The following is a 19,840-nucleotide window of genomic DNA, read 5'->3' on the forward strand; positions in this document are numbered from 1 at the left end:
TCAAAGTTGGACATTTTTGCAAATATTGGAATGGTTTTAGGATGGAGTGGAAATAAGATATACAGCATATTCCTTTTATCTAAAAATCTTGAAAAATTAAGAGTTTCCATCACATACACTTTGAAGTTATTCTTGTTAGCCCCCAAAGTACATGATTACTTTTATTTATTTGATGTCAATGTTTTTCCTCTCATATGTTTTCAATAGATTTAACTAAATAATTTTTATGTTAATTCTATTCTTCCTAGAGATCCTAAACTCTGTGATTTCAGTGGAAAATCAGCAATATATTATGTGTCACAAATACAGAGTTTTAGGAAACAGCAGTTATTGGACATTTTAATGAGTTCTATGCCAAAACCAGGTAAGTACTTCTATTCTACCTTCAAAATGCCCAAACTATAAAAGCCTTATTAGAAATCTTTCTTTTTCTACATGTGTTTGATGGATTCATTTAAAGAAATCAAGCCAACAATTATTTATTGAGTGGTGACTATATACAAGGTCCATGACTAGGTACTCTTAGGGTTGTAAAGAAATCTAAAACATGGTCCAAACTCCCGAAAGTGTTCAATAGGGTCAGGGACACGTAAGTCAGTAGACAAAGAGGTTGTTGTGAGCTTGAAAGAGGACAAGGGGTCTTACCATGTTCCTTAAATGCTGGGTAAGATTTGGAAGGAAGAGAAAAAGAGAGAAGGTTTGATATAGGTGGAAAACAAAGACATAGAAACAGCCACAGAGAGAAGTGAAATGAAGAAAGTGCCACTTTGCAACGTGTGACCTTGTGACAGCTGCTTGACTTTATCGTCTGATTAGTTTTTATTAGAAGCTTCTAGGTAGGGAACAAAGCTATTCCCAGGAAGGTATCACGAAAGAGGTAAGACTCAATCTGGTCCTTGAAAAACAATGTGATTTAATTTTGGGAGCAAAGGCATCGTGCTGTAAGTGAGCCTCACTTATCATTGGGGCAAAGAAGAGACTAGAAAGTTTGTGTTGGTGAAAAGGAATACATGAGGTTAAATACATAAAGAAACTGGGCCCATTGAAAACTCATTAAATGAAGGATTTTTCCTCTCAGTAAAATAGAGTTACTAAAGAATTTTAAGCCAGGGAATGATGAAAACCATGCTTTAGGAAAATTAAGCTGTTGTTATGGTGTAGAATGGACTCGAAGAGAATCATGGCAGGGAGCTCTATTAAGAAACTGTAGAAGTGCCTGTATATGGTAATAGGGATGAGGAAAGTCCTGGGCTTGGTGTGGGAGAGTGCCTGACAGGTGCTGGGTGTGGTGAGCCAGAAAAAGAATTCATAGAACTTAGTGATGTAAAGCTGACAAAGACAAACCTTGAGAGAGCTGAGTTAAATTTGATTCCAAAGTTTCAGCCCTGGGAAGTGGGGAGGTGGAAATACAATCAATAAAATAGAAGACCATTCTGATTTGGTGAGGATATAAAAGGTAATGGGTTCTAAAGCATTGCATTTGGATGGAACCTTGGGACTTGCAAGTAGTGTCTGTCGGACAGAACTGTGGGAAGGGATGGGTTGGTATGTTAGTTCAGGAGTTCATTACAAAAGGGAGACTGTGAGGTCCTAGAAGTGGGTAAGATCACGAGTGGATTGAGGATGGTGGGAGATCTGTAGGGGGCCAATCCAAGGACGTGTACCCGCAGTTATAGGGTGGTATGTACGCGGCGACTTGGAGTGCTGAGAGGGAGGAGGGGATTGGGAGAGAGTTGCAAGAAACAAGGAGAGGGAAACAATGTCAAATTGGAAAAGAGTTTACAAAGGAGATGTGCTAAGGAAGTGGGAAGTTTCAATAATGGGTTAGAGACAGGAAATAGATTGCAAGGAGTGAGAAAGGAGAATATGGTGATGAAATGGACGATCTGAGTAGAGATAATCTTGCGCAATTTTTTATCAGTTACAAAATAAATGGAAGAGCCATTGGAAGAGGAAGACGTTTTCATCGATGAGCCCGTGCTGATTTAAAGAGTCACAGTAGCAGGAGGGGGATGATAGGAGAGCAGTGTCCTCCAGGAACTAACTGGGAGTTCATTTGTGCTCAGAACTCTGCCAATTTAATGCAGCTTCAAGTGCTGGACAGTCTTGTCTTTGGTAACAATAGAGTAAATGTTATTTCCAGCCCATTGTTAGGGGTTTCACTTGGCAGCTTTGCCTAACCTTTTTTTTTTCTTTTAAACAAAAAACTCATCCATTCTGTGGTCTCTTGTTCTCTTCACTCACATCCATCCCTGTGAATTATTACCTGAAGCTTCATCAGGATCCCAGACCACTAGTTTAGGAAAATCTTTGACGAAATGGAACCGATTTTAGAACCTAGAGCTAGATCTTCCGATGAAATTGATGGAGATGAGTCTTATCAAAACACGTTATTCTGTTTCTTTTGCCAGAAAGACATGCTGAATCATTGCTTGACATTTGTCATGATACTAACTCTTCTCCCACTGATATGATGGCAGTTACTACAAACCAAAATATAACCTTGCAAAGTATCAGCAGCAGTGAGGTAAGATGTTCTCTTTTAAGAAACTAACATAAAAGGGTGCCTGAGTGGCTCAATCTGTTAAGTGTCAGACTCCTGGTTTCAGCTCAGGTCACATGAGTTTGAGCCCTGTGTTGGACTCTGAGCTGACAGTGCAGAGCCTGCTTGGGATTCCCTCTCTCTCTTCCTCTCTCTCTGCCCTTCCCCTGTTTGTTCACTCTCTCTCTCAAAATAAATAAATAAAGTTATATAAAAAAAGAAACTAACAAAGAATTGATAACCTACTCCATCTACTACTTCATTTGTGTTGCTTAAATATTTTATAGCAATTATATATTACAATTCATTTTTAAATGTAATCATAAAGTAATTAAAAGCAAAATTATTAAGACAGTGCTCCACAAGTTTAATCTGAGAGCAGTAATTAGCTAGTCAGCTCAGAGTCTCCTGCATTTTGTGTGTGCATATATCTAATGCCACAGAATACTGTTGCAGTTGAACCCATACTAAATAATAAAATGCAGCTTGTGTTTATGTGTGTTAATGTGGAAAAGGAGAAGATCATTTATCTGATCATGTCAAATCCATCACAGGGTATCACAAAGAAGGTGCCTCCTCTTGGCCCCGGTCACCCCCTGCCCATGATGAATGACTCCACAAAAAGTCCCTCACAGTACAGTAACAGTACTAATAACAAACAATGTAATCCATAGAAAACTGGGGACCAATACCCAAGATAAACAACAAACTGGTAACATGGTAACAAAAGTTGCCTATAGGGAGAGAACTGGAGATGAACTTTGCCTTGTGTATCCGTTTGTACCTTGTGAATTTTTATAAAAATTAGCATAGGCCTGGGACACCTGGGTGGCTCAGTCTATTAAGCGTCTGACTTCGGCTCAAGTCATGATCTCATTGCTCATCAGTTCGAGCCCCACATCAGGCTTTGTGCTGATAGCTCAGAGCCTGCTTCAGATTTCGTTTCCGTCTCGCTGCCCCTCCCCTGCTCGTGCTCTGCCTCTCTCTCTCTCTCTCAAATATAAAATAAAACATAAAAAATTAACATCACCCAGACAGTTAAAAGTCTTGCTACCCTATATTTTGTTGGTAAGAAAAAATATGGCCACAAATTATTTATTTAACAAAGTTATTGAGGTATGGACTATAATATAAACGATAATGAGGACTTTTGGAGATGGTGAAGTAAAGATTTTTTTTTTTAGTTCATTTCTCCTTCCAAAAATCATCCCAAAACAACAAAGAAAACAAAAAAAACAAAATTTAATTTAGAAAACTTTTTATTTTGAAATTATTATAGATTCACAGGAACTTATAAAAATAGTACAAAGAAGTCCTGTGTAACCTTCACCAGCTTCCACCAACGGGAGCTATTATAACTACAGCAGGTTGTCAAAACTGGGAAATTGATACTGACACATTGCAATTAACTAAGCTGCAGACCTTGCTGGCATTTCACTAGTATTTGCATGTTTTGTTTGTGTGTATATGAGTGTACAGTTCTGTGACATTTATCCCTTGAATTGCCACAATCAAGATGCAAAGTTGTTCTGTCACTGCAAGGGAATCCCCTCCTACCCTACCCCTTACCTCTTTATAGCCACACTCTCCCGCTTCCTTAATGCCTGGGAACCACTGATCTGTTCTCCATCTCCATAATGTTATCATTTTGAGAATGTCATATAAATGGATTTATCATATGTATAAATTTTTGAGATTAGCTTTTTCTACTCAGCATAATGCTTTTGAGATAGATCCATTTTGTATCAAGTTTCTTTACATTGCTAAGTAGCATTCCATGGCACAGGTGTTCACAGTTTACTTAACTGTTCACCTCTTGAGAGACTTTTACCTTGTTTCCGGTTCTGGGTTATTACATATAAGGAGCAATTGTGTGCAGATTTCTATATAAACATACATTTTCATTTCTCTAGGATACATGTCCAGGAATCCAATTACTGGATCATATGGTAAATGTATGTTTAGCTTTTTAAAAAACTGGCAAACAGTTTCTCAGAGTGGCTCTATCATTTTTTATTCCTACCAACAATGAAGAGAGATCCAGTTTCTCTGTAGCCTGGCCGTCGTTTGGCAGTGTCAGTATTTTTTATTTTAGCCATTTTAGTGGATGTATGATGGTACCTCGTTGTGTGTGTGTTTTTTTAAATGTTTTATTTATTTCTGAGAGAGAGAGAGAGAGAGAGAGACAGTGTGAGCAGGGGAGGGTCAGAGAGAGAGGGAGACACAGAGTCTGAAGCAGGCTCCAGGCTCTGAGCTGTCAGCACAGAGCCTGACATGGGGCTCAAACCCACGAACAGTGAGATCATGACCTGAGCCAAAGTCAAATGCTTAACCGACTGAGCCACCCAGGTGCCCCTCGTGTTGTGGTTTTAATTTGCATTTCCCTAATGACTGATATTGAACATCATTTTTCCATGAGTTTATTCCTCATCAGCATAAACTGTTCAAACTTTTATCCATTTTCTGATTGGATTGTTTGTTTTCTTACTGTTAAATTTAAAGAATCCCTTATATATTCTGGATATGTGATTTGCAAATATTTTCTATTAGTCAATAAGAAGAACTGGCTTGTTATTTTCACCTTTGTAACAGGTCTTTCATTGAACAGAAATTTTTCTTATTTATTTATTTAGTCAGAGAGAGCACAAACAAGTGAGGGGGGCAGAGAGGGGGGAGAGAGAGAATCCCAAGCAGGCTCCATGCTGACAGTACAGAGCCCAATACTGGGCTCGATCTCATGAACTGTGAGATCATGATCTGAGTCAAAATTAAGAGCTGGATGTTCAACTGACTGAGCCACCTAGGTGCCCGCTGCCCCAAGTTTTTCATTTTGATGAAAATCAATTGATCTATTTTTTATGGGTCTTAATTCTTGCATCATGTCTAAGAATTCTTTTACTTGATCTGGGTCCTGGTTACACAATTATATTCAGTTTATAAAAATTCATTAATCTGTGCACTTTCTGAGAGTATGCTACACTTAAATTGAAAGTAATGGAGGGGTACCTGGGAGACTCTACTAATTAAGTGTCAAGCATCGGGCTTTTAATGTCAGCTCAGGTCATGATCTCATGGTTGTGAGATTGAATGCACATCTGAGCTCTGTGCTGAACATGGAGTCTGCTCAAGATTCACTTTCTGGGGCGCCTGGGTGGCTCTGTTGGTTGGGCATCCGACTTCAGCTCAGGTCATGATCTCACAGTTCGTAGGTTCCATACCTGCCCTGGGCTCTGTGCAGACAACTCAGAGCCTGGAGCTGCTTTGGATTCTGTGTCTCTCTCTCTGTTGTCCCTCCTCCACTCACATTCTGTCTCTCAAAGGTAAATAATGTTTAAAAAACCTTTTTTTTAAGTGACTGTCATGCATTAGAAATTGATAAAAACACATTTGTTTTTTGTTTTTTATGGCATATTTAAGTAATTTTCTTTTGTAAAAAGACTAAACGTCCCTTTATATTAGTACATTTTTTTCATCCAATTTAAAAACATTTATTGAAACTTGACTCTGTATTTTTGTTATTATGGTTGAAATAACTTTGAGCTCATTTCTGAGGGAGAAATAGAGTCTGACTATTGAACTTGTCTTTTCCTCTTTAGTGCTTTCTCTAGGGTTTAAATTATAAAACCCAAGGTCATCCTTCACTTCTTTTCTTTGAATGAAAGCTTTTCTTTTTGGTGGTCTGCAATGGGTTTTTATAGTTTACAAATATAAGCAGCTGCCTTGATTGTAGGAGTGCCTCTGAGAGACTGTACAGCCTCTCCCGATCTTCTTTCATCTAAGGAGAATCTTCCTTCCAAATTTAATTACATATGATTTCTATGCCTCTTTTCTGTATGTTTGGGATTCTGTTGTTTGCAGATTAGAATGCTGTACTCTTTTTCTAGTGTATTGTTGCCTCCTGCATCATTGTCAGTGGCTTATGAAATCCATTTATACTGGGGATGTGCTATTCTATTATTTTCTCTCCTTCACTCATGACTGAGTGTCATTATTTCAATTGTCCTTGTGGCACCCAAGTACATCTTAAAGTCTTTCATATTTAACATTCTAAAATAAATTAGAAAATCTAGAGTTGTTTCTGTTTTAAAGTCTTTGTTTCCGTGATAATCCTTCAAGACATGTATTATTCCCTACATCCTTTTGTGTATGTGTGATGTTTACAGTTTTTCAGTTTATTCCGTTGAAGAAATTTTGGTCAGACACTTGCAGAGCTTTTATTTTTTCCCATGCAAAACTTATAAATTGAGTTTCAGTAACCTTTCTCTTAATTTTGCTTCCTGTCATTGATTCTTTTCTTTCTGGTTCTTTTTGAGATTCTTTGTTTCGAACTTTTCATGGTGGCAAGAAAACAGAGGGGTTAAGACCTCTGGAACCAGATTTCAGGGTCTGGGTGTGAATCCTGGTTCTACCACTGGCTAACTTCTCTGGCCTCATGTGTGAAAAGAAAACAGTAATTCCTACCTTTAGAGTCGGTGTGAGGATTAAATTAATTAATATGTATAAGTTGCATAGAGGAATGTCTGACACTACATGTGTAGATGCTAGTCATCAACATGGATTTTTCTAGGTAGGTGTGCCCACACTCTGCATCTTTCAACTTTTCCTAAAGGACCAACTAATGAATGAGCTGAGCAGTTGTGACTGATCACAGCTTATTAATCAACATAGACACCTGACATGAGAACTAGTTGTGTATGTATATATAGATATAGATACATATATGTGTATGTATATGTATTTATGTTTATTTATTTTTGAGAGAGAGACAGAGCACAGGCAGGTGACAGGCAGAGGGAGTGGGAGACACAGAATCTGAGGGAGGCTCCAGGCTCTGAGCTGTCAGCACAGAGCCCGATGCAGGGTCAAACTCACGAGCCATGAGATCATGACCTGAGCCAAAGTTGGACACTTAACTAACTGAGCCACCCAGACACCCCCAGTTGTATATTAACGATGACACATGAAGGTTGCTATTTCCCAAAGTTTGTCATAAAAATTTAATTGAATCCCTGTAATTATATGAAATGATAGAATATATTTTGAGGTCTCATACAGTGTCCCAGGCTAAGAATCTGAACAAAAACTGCATCTATTAGAAGGAAAAATTCAATGGTCAATAAACATGTGAAACTATCTCCAAACTTTTCTACTGATCACAGTATGTACATTCAAACAACAAAAAGATGACCACTTCCATACATTACATTACTAAAAATGAAAAGTGATGATAATTGATAAATCAGGGAGAAGATGTAGTGAAACACCTTCATGCACTGCTGGTACAGTGTAAGCATTAAGTGGAAACTTTACTTTTAAAGTAATGTGTGTAAAACAACTTAAAAATGTTCATACTCTCTGGATCAATAATTCCATATCTAGAAACCTACTCTAAAGAAATAATAAAAATTGGGGTATTAATTGCAAGGATGTCCACAGCACTTTGTGTAATAATGAAGAATTAAAACCAGACTAATAAACACGATGGGGCTTCTATTGTAAGACTCATGGGGTTTACTAAACATTATTGTGACCCTCTGATAGATATTTATTGAGGGAAAGAAATTATAATTACATTAAAATAATGTTTACTTAGTAAATTGCTATGTAATTTGTACTTGCCTTAAGCAAGAAAGCTGGATAAAATAATATGTGATGCAACTGTATTTTTAAATACTTAGAGAAAAAGATGAAATATTATTTCTATGTTAATAGTGTTTGCTTTTTTGACAGGAATTTTTTTCCTACTGCATTTAAAAATTTTTATTTATATATTTTGAGAAAGAGAGAGTGCTATTGGAGAGGGACAGAGAGAGAGGGAGAGAGAGAATCCCAAGCAGACTCCATGCTGCCAGTGCAGAGCCAGACATGGGGCTTGATCTCCAATGTCCAACCGACTGAGCCACCCAGGCACCCCTCTAGTGCATTTTTAAAAATGCTTTTTTGTATTTGTATATAGTCTAAAAAGAGTACCCCCTTCCCCATTGTAATTGCATGGGAAGGATAAGAAATTTGCCGCACAGTGGTATAATTCTTGAAATGCAGAGAAGAGCAAGCAGTGAAATCTACAAGTCTAGTATTAGGGTGAACCAGCCTCCATCTCTTATTTGCCACTGACAACCGGGATTATCTGAGACAGGGTATCTCCTTTGCCAACAGATAGAAAATGCTTTATTATTTAAGAAAAATTTTTTAAGAGAGAGAGTGCAAGCAGGGAAGAGGGGCAGAGGGAGAGAGAAGAAGAGAGTGAGAGTGAGAAAGAGAGAGAGACAGACAGAGAGACAGAGAGACAGAGAGAGAGAGAGAATCTTAAGCAGGCTCCATGCTCAGTGCAGAGCCTGATGTGGGGCTCAGTCCACAACCCTGGGATCATAACCTAAGCCGAAATCAAGAGTCAGACGTTCACCTGACTGAGCCACCCAGGAACCTCAGAAAGTGCTTTAAAAAAGGACATCTGGGTGGCTTAAAAAGTGGTGTCGGACTCTTGATCTCAGCTCATATCTTGATGAAGAGTCATGAATTCAAGCTGCAGGTTGGGCTCTGCATTGGGCATAGAGGCTACAGAGGAAAAAAAAAAAAGCTTTAAAAAAGCAGGTACTGCTGCTGTGTAAAAGGCAAGACTATAAAGTTATGATTGAATACCTAAAGTATTTAATGGCAGCGTAAATAAAGGATTTTATTTTGACTATTTTCTGTGATAATTAAAATGAACAAAGTGGAAAAGTTTCCCAAGCTTGACTGGGAATGAATGAATGAAATATCAGAATGGTAGACTTCCCACCTGTATGACAGGCATCTCAGTCTAGGGCATAGACTTTATCCAACAGGGATAATAGATAACAGAAAATAGAAACCAGAGAACTAATTGTAACTTCTGGGGCATAATGGGGTATTTTAACTAATATTTGCATCTATCACTGTTTGAGACATTAAATAGGGCAAAATCACCAGCAGCAACAACTTCTCCTGAAGGAACCTATCAACAACAATGAATTCTAATAAGGAAAACTTATTTATAAAGTTAGGAGTACTTTTCATAAATCAAGTTGGTTTTCAACCGTGTTATATTTTTAGCATCATGATTATTTTCTAGAGGGTAAAAAGGAAGTACTTCCTCTGAAAAGTTGCACACCATGATTAGATCAGAAAGCTATCATACTGAAAAGTTTAATCAGCCTTGCTGCCTCCTTTCAGTCCAGAGTTATATCTGTAGCTTCCATATGGGACAGGGATTTCCACCCTCACCAACTGTGAATGATGCCCCAGGGAGGCATTATGGAAAAGACCATGTTCCTTTGGGGTTGTTCACTGCTGTGGCCAACGGATTCTTTCCAGTTACCCACCCAGATGAAATTTGTGGCAGCTTAGCAGCCTGGACACTGACATGATAAAAAGTATAAAATACTGAGTCTCTATGTGTCTCTGTGGTTTCAGCTTTGATCTTCATTTTCAATTATGCAATTAATCATGTCCACATCTGTCTGAGCCTGGTGCTCCAGGAGCAGATACTTTTCCCATTATTTTGGTCCTAAATACTTTCTACAATTTAAAAGGAATCCACAGTGTGAAACTTTGGCTTAGAAAAATGGATATTCACTCTGTCAACAAAATACATTGAATAACTGAGTTGCTATTTCCTGATATTGCAGGAGTTTGACCAAGATGAGGATTGCAGTCGTTCCATATTGCTTAGTGAAGGAGGAGACCCAAGTGGTGATGGACAAGATTGGCAACCCAGGATAGAAGGTATCTGGCTTCTGTCCTTGAGACGTTCACAAAGCTAACATTGATTATTTGGATTCCTGCCACCACCCCAATTTTAGTAGTGCTTGGTGCAGAACCTTGAAAACACAGAACAGCACAAAGGGAAAGAACAGCTGCTTGTCATCCTATCCTTTAGTCCTTATCTCAATCAGCAATTCTTGGCAACTTGTTGGCCCAAATGGCTCTCTCTCTTATGTCTCTATTGATTCCACCCTGCTCTAGCTCAAGCAGCCATCCTTTGCCCCTTTCCTTTTTCTCTAATAACATCTTTCCCTCTGTTTATTTCCTCTCAGAATCTTCCATCAGCCTCAGGGATCTGTTCTCTTCCAGAACCAAGCATTTCTCCATCAGCTGTTATCCCTGAGTTCCTCTCTTCAGGGAAAGATGGGAGACTGAACAAAGCACTAAAGCCCCAAGTCTCAGTCCTTTATTCTATGAGTACATAAGTCTGGAATTTTCCAGAACAACACCCATTCCAAATATGTTATCCTGTCATATCCATAAAAGCCTTTTCATTTAACAGACCACAAGGTATTTGCAGATTCTCACTTGAGAAAATAGTCTCCATAGCAATCACAATGATCTGTCACCTACTCACCTACAAACTTTTTATTTAAAAATTTTTTTAAAAAATATTTGTTTTATTTTTGAGAGAGAGAAAGAGCGAGCGTGCAAGCATGAGTGAGCATGAGTGGAGGAGGGGCAGAGAGAGAGAGGGAGACACAGAATTGGAAACAGGCTCCAGGCTCTGAGCTGCCATGAACTGCGAGATCATGACCTGAGCCAAAGTTGGATGCTTAACCGACCGAGCCACCCAGGCACCCCTAAATTTCATAAATTAAGTGTTTATTATCACTGTTCCAATTTCTCTCTGGCAATTTTCTGACTTCCATTTCTAACACCCCAGGGAGGTGGTCCTCTTGGATGTCTTTTCTTCCATAACCCAGTCAACCTCCCCCAACTGCTGCAGTGCTGTCTGAGCCATTTCCTTTGTCGCCTTATGTGATGCTGCCCTCTCCTGGGGAGTTCCTGCCTCTCTCAAACTCACTTGGAATCTCCATTCTCCAGGCTGAGGGCAGAGAATAATTTAGTAACATTTGAAATAATTAACACCACGAAACCTGAAAATCCTAATTAAAATTTAAAAATCCTGGCCTCCTTCCAAACACCCCTTGTGGTCTGACTTTGACTTTCAACTGCTTCAAAGCAGAGTTTTAGGAATAGTTGTATCCCAAGCACCGTCCAAGAGGTTAAATAATTTGTTTATTTCTACTGAGTTCAGAGATGACTTGCCATTTGAGGTGCAATTAATTCTTTTTAAATAATTTATAACTTTTTATAATAGAAGGTGTTCGTATAGGAGCCATAGCATTTATGTAGCATATCCACTAAGTTCTTGCTTAAAATTTGAGCTTTAATAACTTCGGTTACAAATACGAAAGAAACAATGATGTGTCTGATTAATTTTCTTCTCATAGTTCATAGTCTTTAGTAGTTACTCTTAAGTCACAAGTCCAAAATATAAACGTTTGGGGTACTATTGTGCACTGTATTCATCTTAAGTATCAATAAATTTCTTGAAACCCCATTTACGTGTTTCTAACATACTTGAAATTGTTAATGTTTACATGCTTGCACATGTTATAAAAACTTTATGCATATGCCGTATGAGTATCTATTCTGTTGCAGATATACACATTTAATTGTTTAATTTATCTCTATTCATTGTATTCTATTCAAAAAGGAGCATCAATAAAATATATATAATGTTTGGGTCACACCCACAGTCTTTAACAACTGAGTATTCCTGCTGTGTGCATTGGCTTAATTATAGGCTTTTATAGATGATAATTTGTAAAATACAACTTATGGCCCCCTAAGAGTCACTCATCCTTTTCCTTAGTATAAAAATCTTCTTGCATTCCTCACTCAGCTATTTTCCTAGAACGATTATCGGATGCAAACACCATAGACTGCATTGAGCATGTAAAATTACTCTTTTCATAAATGGATAAGAATCTATTACCTAAAATTACTGGGCTTAAAAACATTTTTTTAACACAGTGTGTATCCCTCAGGATTCTTAATTTCAGATAACAGAATCTACTCTGGTTGAGTTAGAAATGAAGAAAGTGTTAAAAGAGAGTAGAGGAGCGCCTGGGTGGTTCAGTTGGTTAAGTGTCCGACTTCGGCTCAGGTCATGATCTTGCAGTTCATGGGTTTGAGCCCCACATTGGGATCTGTGCTGATGGCTCAGAGCCTGGAGCCTGCTTCAGATTCTGTGTCTCCCCCTCTCTCTGCCGCTGCCCCACTCGTGCTCTATCTCTCTCTCTCTCTCTCAAAAATAAATAAACATTTAAAAAAATCTGTGTTGAGATTCACGATTTAAGAAATTATAAAAATGTGGAGAGGGTATCAAAATATTTTGAACTTTGATGCCTATCAATTTAAACAGAACAAGCAGAAAACACAGGAAAGTGAGATTGTCTTGGAGGCAATAATTTTTCTTCATTGAATGAATTAGACCGGGCCAATTTTCAGTTTTCATTTTAATAATGGCTTAACATGAACAAATTAATGATCGTTTTCCCACTTTGAATATCATTTTCACCTCATCTGTGAAATTGTTTCTGGCTATATTTAAGTGCTGCTTCTTAATTTCTTTCTACTGTGAAAATTTCTGGTGGGGTTACTTTACCTCTTCTTATGTGGAAAGATGCACTCAGGAGCAAGTGTTTTATTTTTACATGTGACAGTGCATCATCTTCCCTGGTAGTTCTGGAACCTGGTAGGTTCAGAGGCTCCCATGACCATTCACATTCAAAAGAAGAGACAAAATGGAGAACCTTTGTATGTTTCCAGTTGATTTCAGAGTCAGCACAGTCTCTCACCTTTTTGCCCCCCATTTATTTATTTGTTTGTTTAATGTTTTATTTATTTCTGAGTTGCCCCCCATTTATAACCAATGACTAGGATGAGGCCATTAGCTTTTTTTTTTAATTTTAGGGAGCAGGAGAGAGCATGACCAGGGGAGAGGGGCAGAGGGAGAGAGAAATAGAGCCAAAATCAAGGGTTAGATGCTCAACTGACTGAGACACCCAGGCACCCCTAGGATGGGGCCATTAGCTTTGAACAGTTTCCACAAGGGCAGGTATTTCTTTTTATTTTTTTTCTTTCATAGTTTATTGTCAAGGTGGTTTCCATGTAACACCCAGTGCTCATCCCAACAAGTGCCCTTCCCCATGCTCATCANTCTGCCCATTTCTTCACTGGGTTGTTTGTTTTTTAGGTGTGGAGTTTGGTGGTTTCTTTATAGATTTTGGATACTAGCTCTTTATCAAATATGTCATTTGCAACTATCTTTTCCCTTTCTGTTGGTTGCCTATTAGTTTTATTGTTTGCTCCCTTTGCCGAGCAGAAGCTTTTTATCTTGTTGAGGTCCCAACAGTTCATGTTTGCTCTTGATTCCCTTGCCTTTGGGGATGTGTCAAGTAAGAAATTACTGCGGCTGAGATCAAGGAGGTTGTTTCCTGCTTTCTCCTCTAGGGTTTTGATGGTTTCCTGTCTCACATTCAGGACCTTTATCCATTTTGAGTTTATTTGTGTATGGTGTGAGAAAGTTTATTTGCACGTTGCTGTCCAGTTCTCCCAGAAAAAAGAAATAAGCTGTCTTTTTTCTATTGGATACTCTTTCTCAATTTATCAAAGATTAGTTGGCCATATATTTGTGGGTCCAATTCTGAGTTCTCTATTCTATTCTATTGGTCTATGTGTCTGTTTTCGTGAAGGGCAGGTATTTCTTATACTTGCTTATTGTATCTTTTGTTCCTTGGTTTGAAAAAGAAATCAACCAATTAACAAACTACAGAACACATTAAATTTGCTTTAAAACATTCTAGGTTTATTAGTTCTCAATAATTAAAAAAAGTATAGTCATTCTTAAGAATGTGTTCACATGAATACACTGTGCACAGTTTTCCAGCTTCCACAGTAAAGTACTAACTACAGCTAGCCTTTGTATAGAATATCCTTTTCACTGACACTTAAGTTGTTAGGAGCGTATGCTGTATGTTTTTCTTACTTTAACATGTCACCTAGGATTTTGCACTCGAAGACGGCTACTAAAATATTATGAAAGACATCCATCTTCCTTTCAAGTATGAGAGCAGCCCTGAGGCTGTCACACAACCTCATGGTTATCAGTTTCTTTGTCTATACAATAAAGGGCTTGGATCAGATGATCTCTAAGTTCTTTCCAGCTCTGCAATTCCAAACCTTTATTTTGTGCTGATAAATAGTGTGTTGGTAGGATGTTTGAAAATTTTTAAAAAATATTTTGACCATTCCAAGGAAACCTCATTTTTAGAGATGTGATTCCTGCTATTTTATAATATTAGAGAACATCCAATCATGTTGTCATATTTGAAAAACATCAAGAAAACCAAAGCTAGATTGTTTAGAATTTTCCCAAGGTCACCTGTAAAAAGCAGAAGATGGATGTAGATCCAGTTCTGTCTGATTCATGCCCCCCTTTTATCTTCTCTGTTTTACTTCTTCCTTAGCATTCTGTCAGTGGGACTAATTAAAATCTTAGATTCCCTAGACATAGGGAGACTCCCTAAATGGCCCTGAGAAATACATGGATAGGACTGAACACTGGGACAAGCACTGGGTTGTTTGGAAAGGATATACCTCTGTGTTCCCATAACACCGTTTGTACAGTTCTATCACAATGTTTTTGTTTTTTTTTTTAATTTTTTAAATCTTTATTTATTTTTGAGAGAGAGAGACAGTGTGAGCAAGGGAGGGTCAGAGAGAGACGGAGACACAGAATCTGAAGGCAGGCCCCAGGCTCTGAGCTAGCTGTCAGCACAGAGCCCGACACGGGGCTGGAACCCACAACCGTGAGCTCATGACCTGAGCCGAAGTCGGTCGCTTAACTGACTGAGCCACTCAGGCGCCCCTCTATCACACTGTTTAAATTGATATACTCTTTACTTCCTTATTTATGGTCTTTACTAAGGTCACAGTTGCACCTTTTTTATTTCTGTATCTTCAGCACAAAGAGTTGAGCTTGGCATATATTTAATAAAAGTTTGTTGAATGGTGGGGCGCCTGGGTGGCTTAGTCAGTTAAGCGTCCGACTTTTGCTTAGGTCATGATCTCGCGGTTCGTGGGTTCGAGCCCCGCGTCGGGCTCTGTGCTGACAGCCAGCTCAGAGCCTGGAGAGCCTGTTTCGGTCTGTGACTCCCTCTCTCTCTGACCCTCCCCTGCTCACACTGTCTCTCTCTCTCTCCTAGAAATAAATAAAACATTAAAAAAAAAAAGTTTGTTGAATGGAAAAACATGAAGAGATGAACAAACCTTAAGGGGCATGGCTCACACTAGTTTTTCAAATGCAAATTTAACATGTTATATGATAAGCAAGCATTGATACCTCAAGTTGGAACTGTCCGGCCTAAGGGTTATACTCGGAATCATTCCATGGAATCAGAAAGAAGTTGACCAAAATATATACAAGCAAGTTCCTGTGGGGCAACATAAATTATCTCATTTAAATCTCACAATGGTCCTGTGAAGTAGGTATCATTAGTTACAATATATAGGAGGAGGGCTTGTTTTCTCCATCTAAAGAGAAACATTGCTCATCATAAAACTTAATTTTGTATCTGAAAAGTTTTGTTACATATATTTTTTGCTCTTTAAGCAAGCATATGCTAGGCAAGGAAAATATAAAGATGGCTGAACCTCAGTCCCTGGTTAATGTCCCTTCCGTAATTTTTTACAGTTTTTAATTTAAATTCCAGTTAGTTAACACACATATAATATTAGTGTACCAGGTGTACCATAGAGTGATTCAACAATTCTATATATTACTTAGTGCTCGTCATGATAAGTATACTCTTAGTCCCTGTCACCTATTTCACCCACCCTCCACCCATCTCCCATCGCTAACCATCAGCTTGTTCCCTATACTTAAGAGTCTGTTTCTGGGTTTTCCTCTCTCTCTCTTTCTTTTCCCGTTGCTCATTTGTTTTGTTTCTTAAATTACACATATGAGTGAAATCATATGGTATTTGTCTTTCTCATTTAACATTATTCTCTGTAGATCCATCCAGGTCATTGAAGTGGCACAATTTCTTTTTTTTTTAATTAAAAAATTCTAATGTTTATTTATTTTTGAGAGCAAGAGCGAGAGAGAGAAAGAGAGAGAGAGAGAGAGAGAGCAAAAGCAGGGGAGGGGCAGATAGAGAAGGAGATACAGAATCTAAAGCAGGGTCAATGCTCCAAGCTGTCAAGATAGAACCTGATGTGGGGCTTGAACCCACAGACCGTGGGATCATGACCTGTGCTGATGTCAGACACCCAACCAACTGAACCACCCAGGTACCCTTAGATTTCATTTTTTATGGCTAATATTCCATTGTCTACATACACCGCATCTTTTTTTTTTTTTTAAGTATAAAAATATGGTCAGGGTTTCTTTTTCTCCATCAGACATGAGTTCAGGATTTGTTAACAAATTCTTTGCAACAGAAATTAATTACTGATTAACAACATCTACAGAGCCAAATAAAGCAATGTCACCTGATTAATATGTCTACTTTGTATCCATAGAAGATATATCGTGTTTAAAATGAAATAATTAGACAAATGGTTAAACAAAAAGGCATTGACAGTACATATATTGTACTTTTTTTGAGTCCTCAGTCTTAGATCTCTGACATTGCTACTTGCATTTTATAGCACATTAATTCAATTCCAATTAACATTTTCCTTTTTATAAGACTAGTTAACATCCTAAAAATCTAAGGTATGACCATTATTCTCAATTTGTAAAGTTACAGTACATGTCAGTAATTTATACCCCACATCTTCTTTATCCATTCATCAGTTGATGGACACTTGGACTGTTCCCATAATTCAGCTATTGTAGATAATGCTGCTATAAACATTGGGGTGCATATACACCATTGAATTAGTATTTCCAATGAAAGTGGGAGCTGGTTCTTTGAGGATATCAATAAAATTAATAAACCTCCAGCCAGACTTATCGAAAAGAAAAGAGAAAGGACCCGTAAAATAGAGGCACAAATGAGAGAAGAGAAGTAAAACAGACACCACAGAAATACAAATAGTTACAAGAGAATATTATGAAAGACTATATGCCAATAAATTGGACAATCTGGAAGAAATGAATAAGTTCCCAGAAACATATAACCTCCTAAAACAGAAGCAGGAAGAAATAGAAAACTTGAACAGACTGACAACCAAAACCAAAATTGAATCAGTAATCAAAAACTCCCACCAAATCAAAGTCCAGGACCAGATGGCTTCACAGGTGAATTCTGTCAAACATTTAAAGGAGAGTTAATACCTGTTCTTCTCCACCTATTCTAAAAAATAGAAAAGGAAGGAAAACTTCCAAAATCATTCCGCAAGGCCAGCATTACCCTGATACCATTCAGTAATTTTTTTGATTGTTATTATTATTATTTTTTTGTTTCAGGTATACAATATAGTGATTCAACAATTCTATATACTACTCAGTGCTCATCATGATGAGTGTACTCTTAATCCCGATCACCTGTTTTACCCACCCTTCCCACCACATCCCCTCTGGTAACCATCAGTGTGTTAACTATAGTTAAGAGTCTGTTTTTTGGTTTGTCTTTTTCTCTTTGTTCATTTTTTTCCCCTTAAATTCCACATGTGAGTGAAATCATATGGTATTTGTCTTTCTCAAGACTCACTTAGCATTATTTTCTCCGGATTCATCCATATTGTTGCAAATGGCAAGATGTCATTCTTTTTTTATGGCTGAGTAACTATTCCATTGTGTACATATACCACATTTTCTTTATCCATTCATCTATCAGTGGACATGTGGGTTGCTTCCATAATTTGGCTATAATAATAAATAATGCTGCAATAAACATAAGGGTGCATAAGTTATTTTGAATTAGTGTTTTTGTAGTCTTTGGGTAAATACCCAGTAGTGTGATTACTGGATTGCAGGATAGTTCTATTTTTAATTTTTTGAGGAACCTTCGTACTTTTTCCACAGAGGCTGCACCAGTTTGCATTTCCACCAACACTGCAGGAGGGTTCATTTTCTTCACATCCTTGCTAACACTTGTCATTTCTTGTGTTTTTGGCAGGCACCATTCTGACAGGTATGAGGTGATATCTCATTGTGGTTTTGATTTGCCTTTCCCTAATGATCAGTGATGTTGAGCATCTTTTCGTGTATCTGTTAACCATTGTATGTCTTCTTTGGACAAATGTCTGCTCATGTCTTCTGTCATTTTTTAATTCGATTATTTGCTTTCAGATGTTGAGTTTTATAAATTTTTTATATATTTTGGATATTAACCTTTCGTCAGATATGTTATTTGCAAACATCTTCTCTCATTCTCTAGCTTGTCTTTTAGTTTTGTTAATGGTTTCCTTTGCTCTTCTGAAGCTTTTTGTTTTGGTGTAGCCCCAATAGTTTCCTTTGTTTCCTTTGCCTCAGGAGACATATCTAGAAAAATGTTGCCACAGCTGATGTCAGAGAAATTACTGCCTATGCTCTCCTCTAGGATTTTTATGGTTTCAGGTTTCACATTTAGGTTCTTAATCCATGTTGAGTTCATTTCTATGTATGGTGTTAAGAAAGTGGTCCAGTTTCATTCTTCTGCGTGTAGCTGTCCAGTTTTCCTAACACTTCCCAGTTGAAGAGACTGTCTTTTTCCCATTGCATATTCTTTCCTCCTTTGTCATAGATTAGTTGGCTGTATAATTGTGGGTTATTTATGGGCTCTCTATTCTGTTCCACATTCTGTATTGTTCAAAAATGGATTAGCTAGGGGCACCTGGGTGGCTCAGTCAGTTAAGCAGCCGACTTTGGCTCAGGTCATGATCTTGTGGTTCGTGAGTTCAAGCCCTGCGTCAGGCTCTGTGCTGACAGCTCAGAGCCTGGAGCGTGCTTCAGATTCTGTGTCCCCCTCTCTCTCTCTGCTCCTCCCCCACTCGCACTGTCTCCCTCTTAAAAATAAACATTTTAAAAAATAGATTAGCTACATAATGAGAAATAAAATACTCAGTTCCCAGTTGCCATTGGAATTCATAAATTTCTTCCTTTTGTTATTGTCATGTGTTTCTATAGGTGTTGAGATTATTGTTACTTTTCCAAGAGATGCCACTTATCCCCAGGAAATAAGCAGAGAAGATTTACAAGAAAACAAGTAAGGAATATACTTTGAAAGGTTAGACTGAAATTTAAATATGAAGTGATACTTGTGTGATAACCTACATTTTTAGTAATTCACCTCCCAAAAAAACACTCTAATGCAGGGGTTGTAGTAAATATTATTGTGGCAGGAGCCAAATAATACCATTTAGGATTTGTAGGCCATATGGCTTCGGCTGCAATGAGGCAACTCTCCTATTGTAGCTTGAATGCCATCACAGACCATATGAAAACAAATGGGTATGGCTGTGATCCAATAAAACGACACAAACAGACTGAAGACTAGATTTTGCCCTGGGTGG

At 38.0% G+C, this 19,840-nt stretch overlaps 1 protein-coding gene across 5 annotated transcripts in view; it reads left to right on the plus strand.

The window, feature by feature from the left end:
• The first annotated feature begins 327 nt into the window (after window positions 1-327).
• Window positions 328-19,840, plus strand: part of MAP3K19 (mitogen-activated protein kinase kinase kinase 19) — a 38,552-nt gene continuing 19,039 nt past the window's right edge. For 3 of the 5 annotated variants that reach the window (XM_077747853.1, XM_077747855.1, XM_077747854.1), the window contains exons 1-4: window positions 343-364; window positions 2,412-2,527; window positions 10,189-10,285; window positions 19,455-19,533. In XM_077747853.1, coding sequence (XP_077603979.1) covers window positions 343-364; window positions 2,412-2,527; window positions 10,189-10,285; window positions 19,455-19,533 — 314 coding nt within the window. Of the gene's footprint in view, window positions 365-2,411; window positions 2,528-10,188; window positions 10,286-19,454; window positions 19,534-19,840 lie in introns of all 5 variants that reach the window. The other 2 variants (XM_077747850.1, XM_077747852.1) reach the window with 2 other exon arrangements.

Source organism: Crocuta crocuta, unplaced genomic scaffold (assembly GCF_008692635.1).
Source record: "Crocuta crocuta isolate KB4526 unplaced genomic scaffold, BGI_CrCroc_1.0 scaffold427, whole genome shotgun sequence".
In the NCBI taxonomy this organism is placed as follows: Eukaryota; Metazoa; Chordata; class Mammalia; order Carnivora; family Hyaenidae; genus Crocuta; species Crocuta crocuta.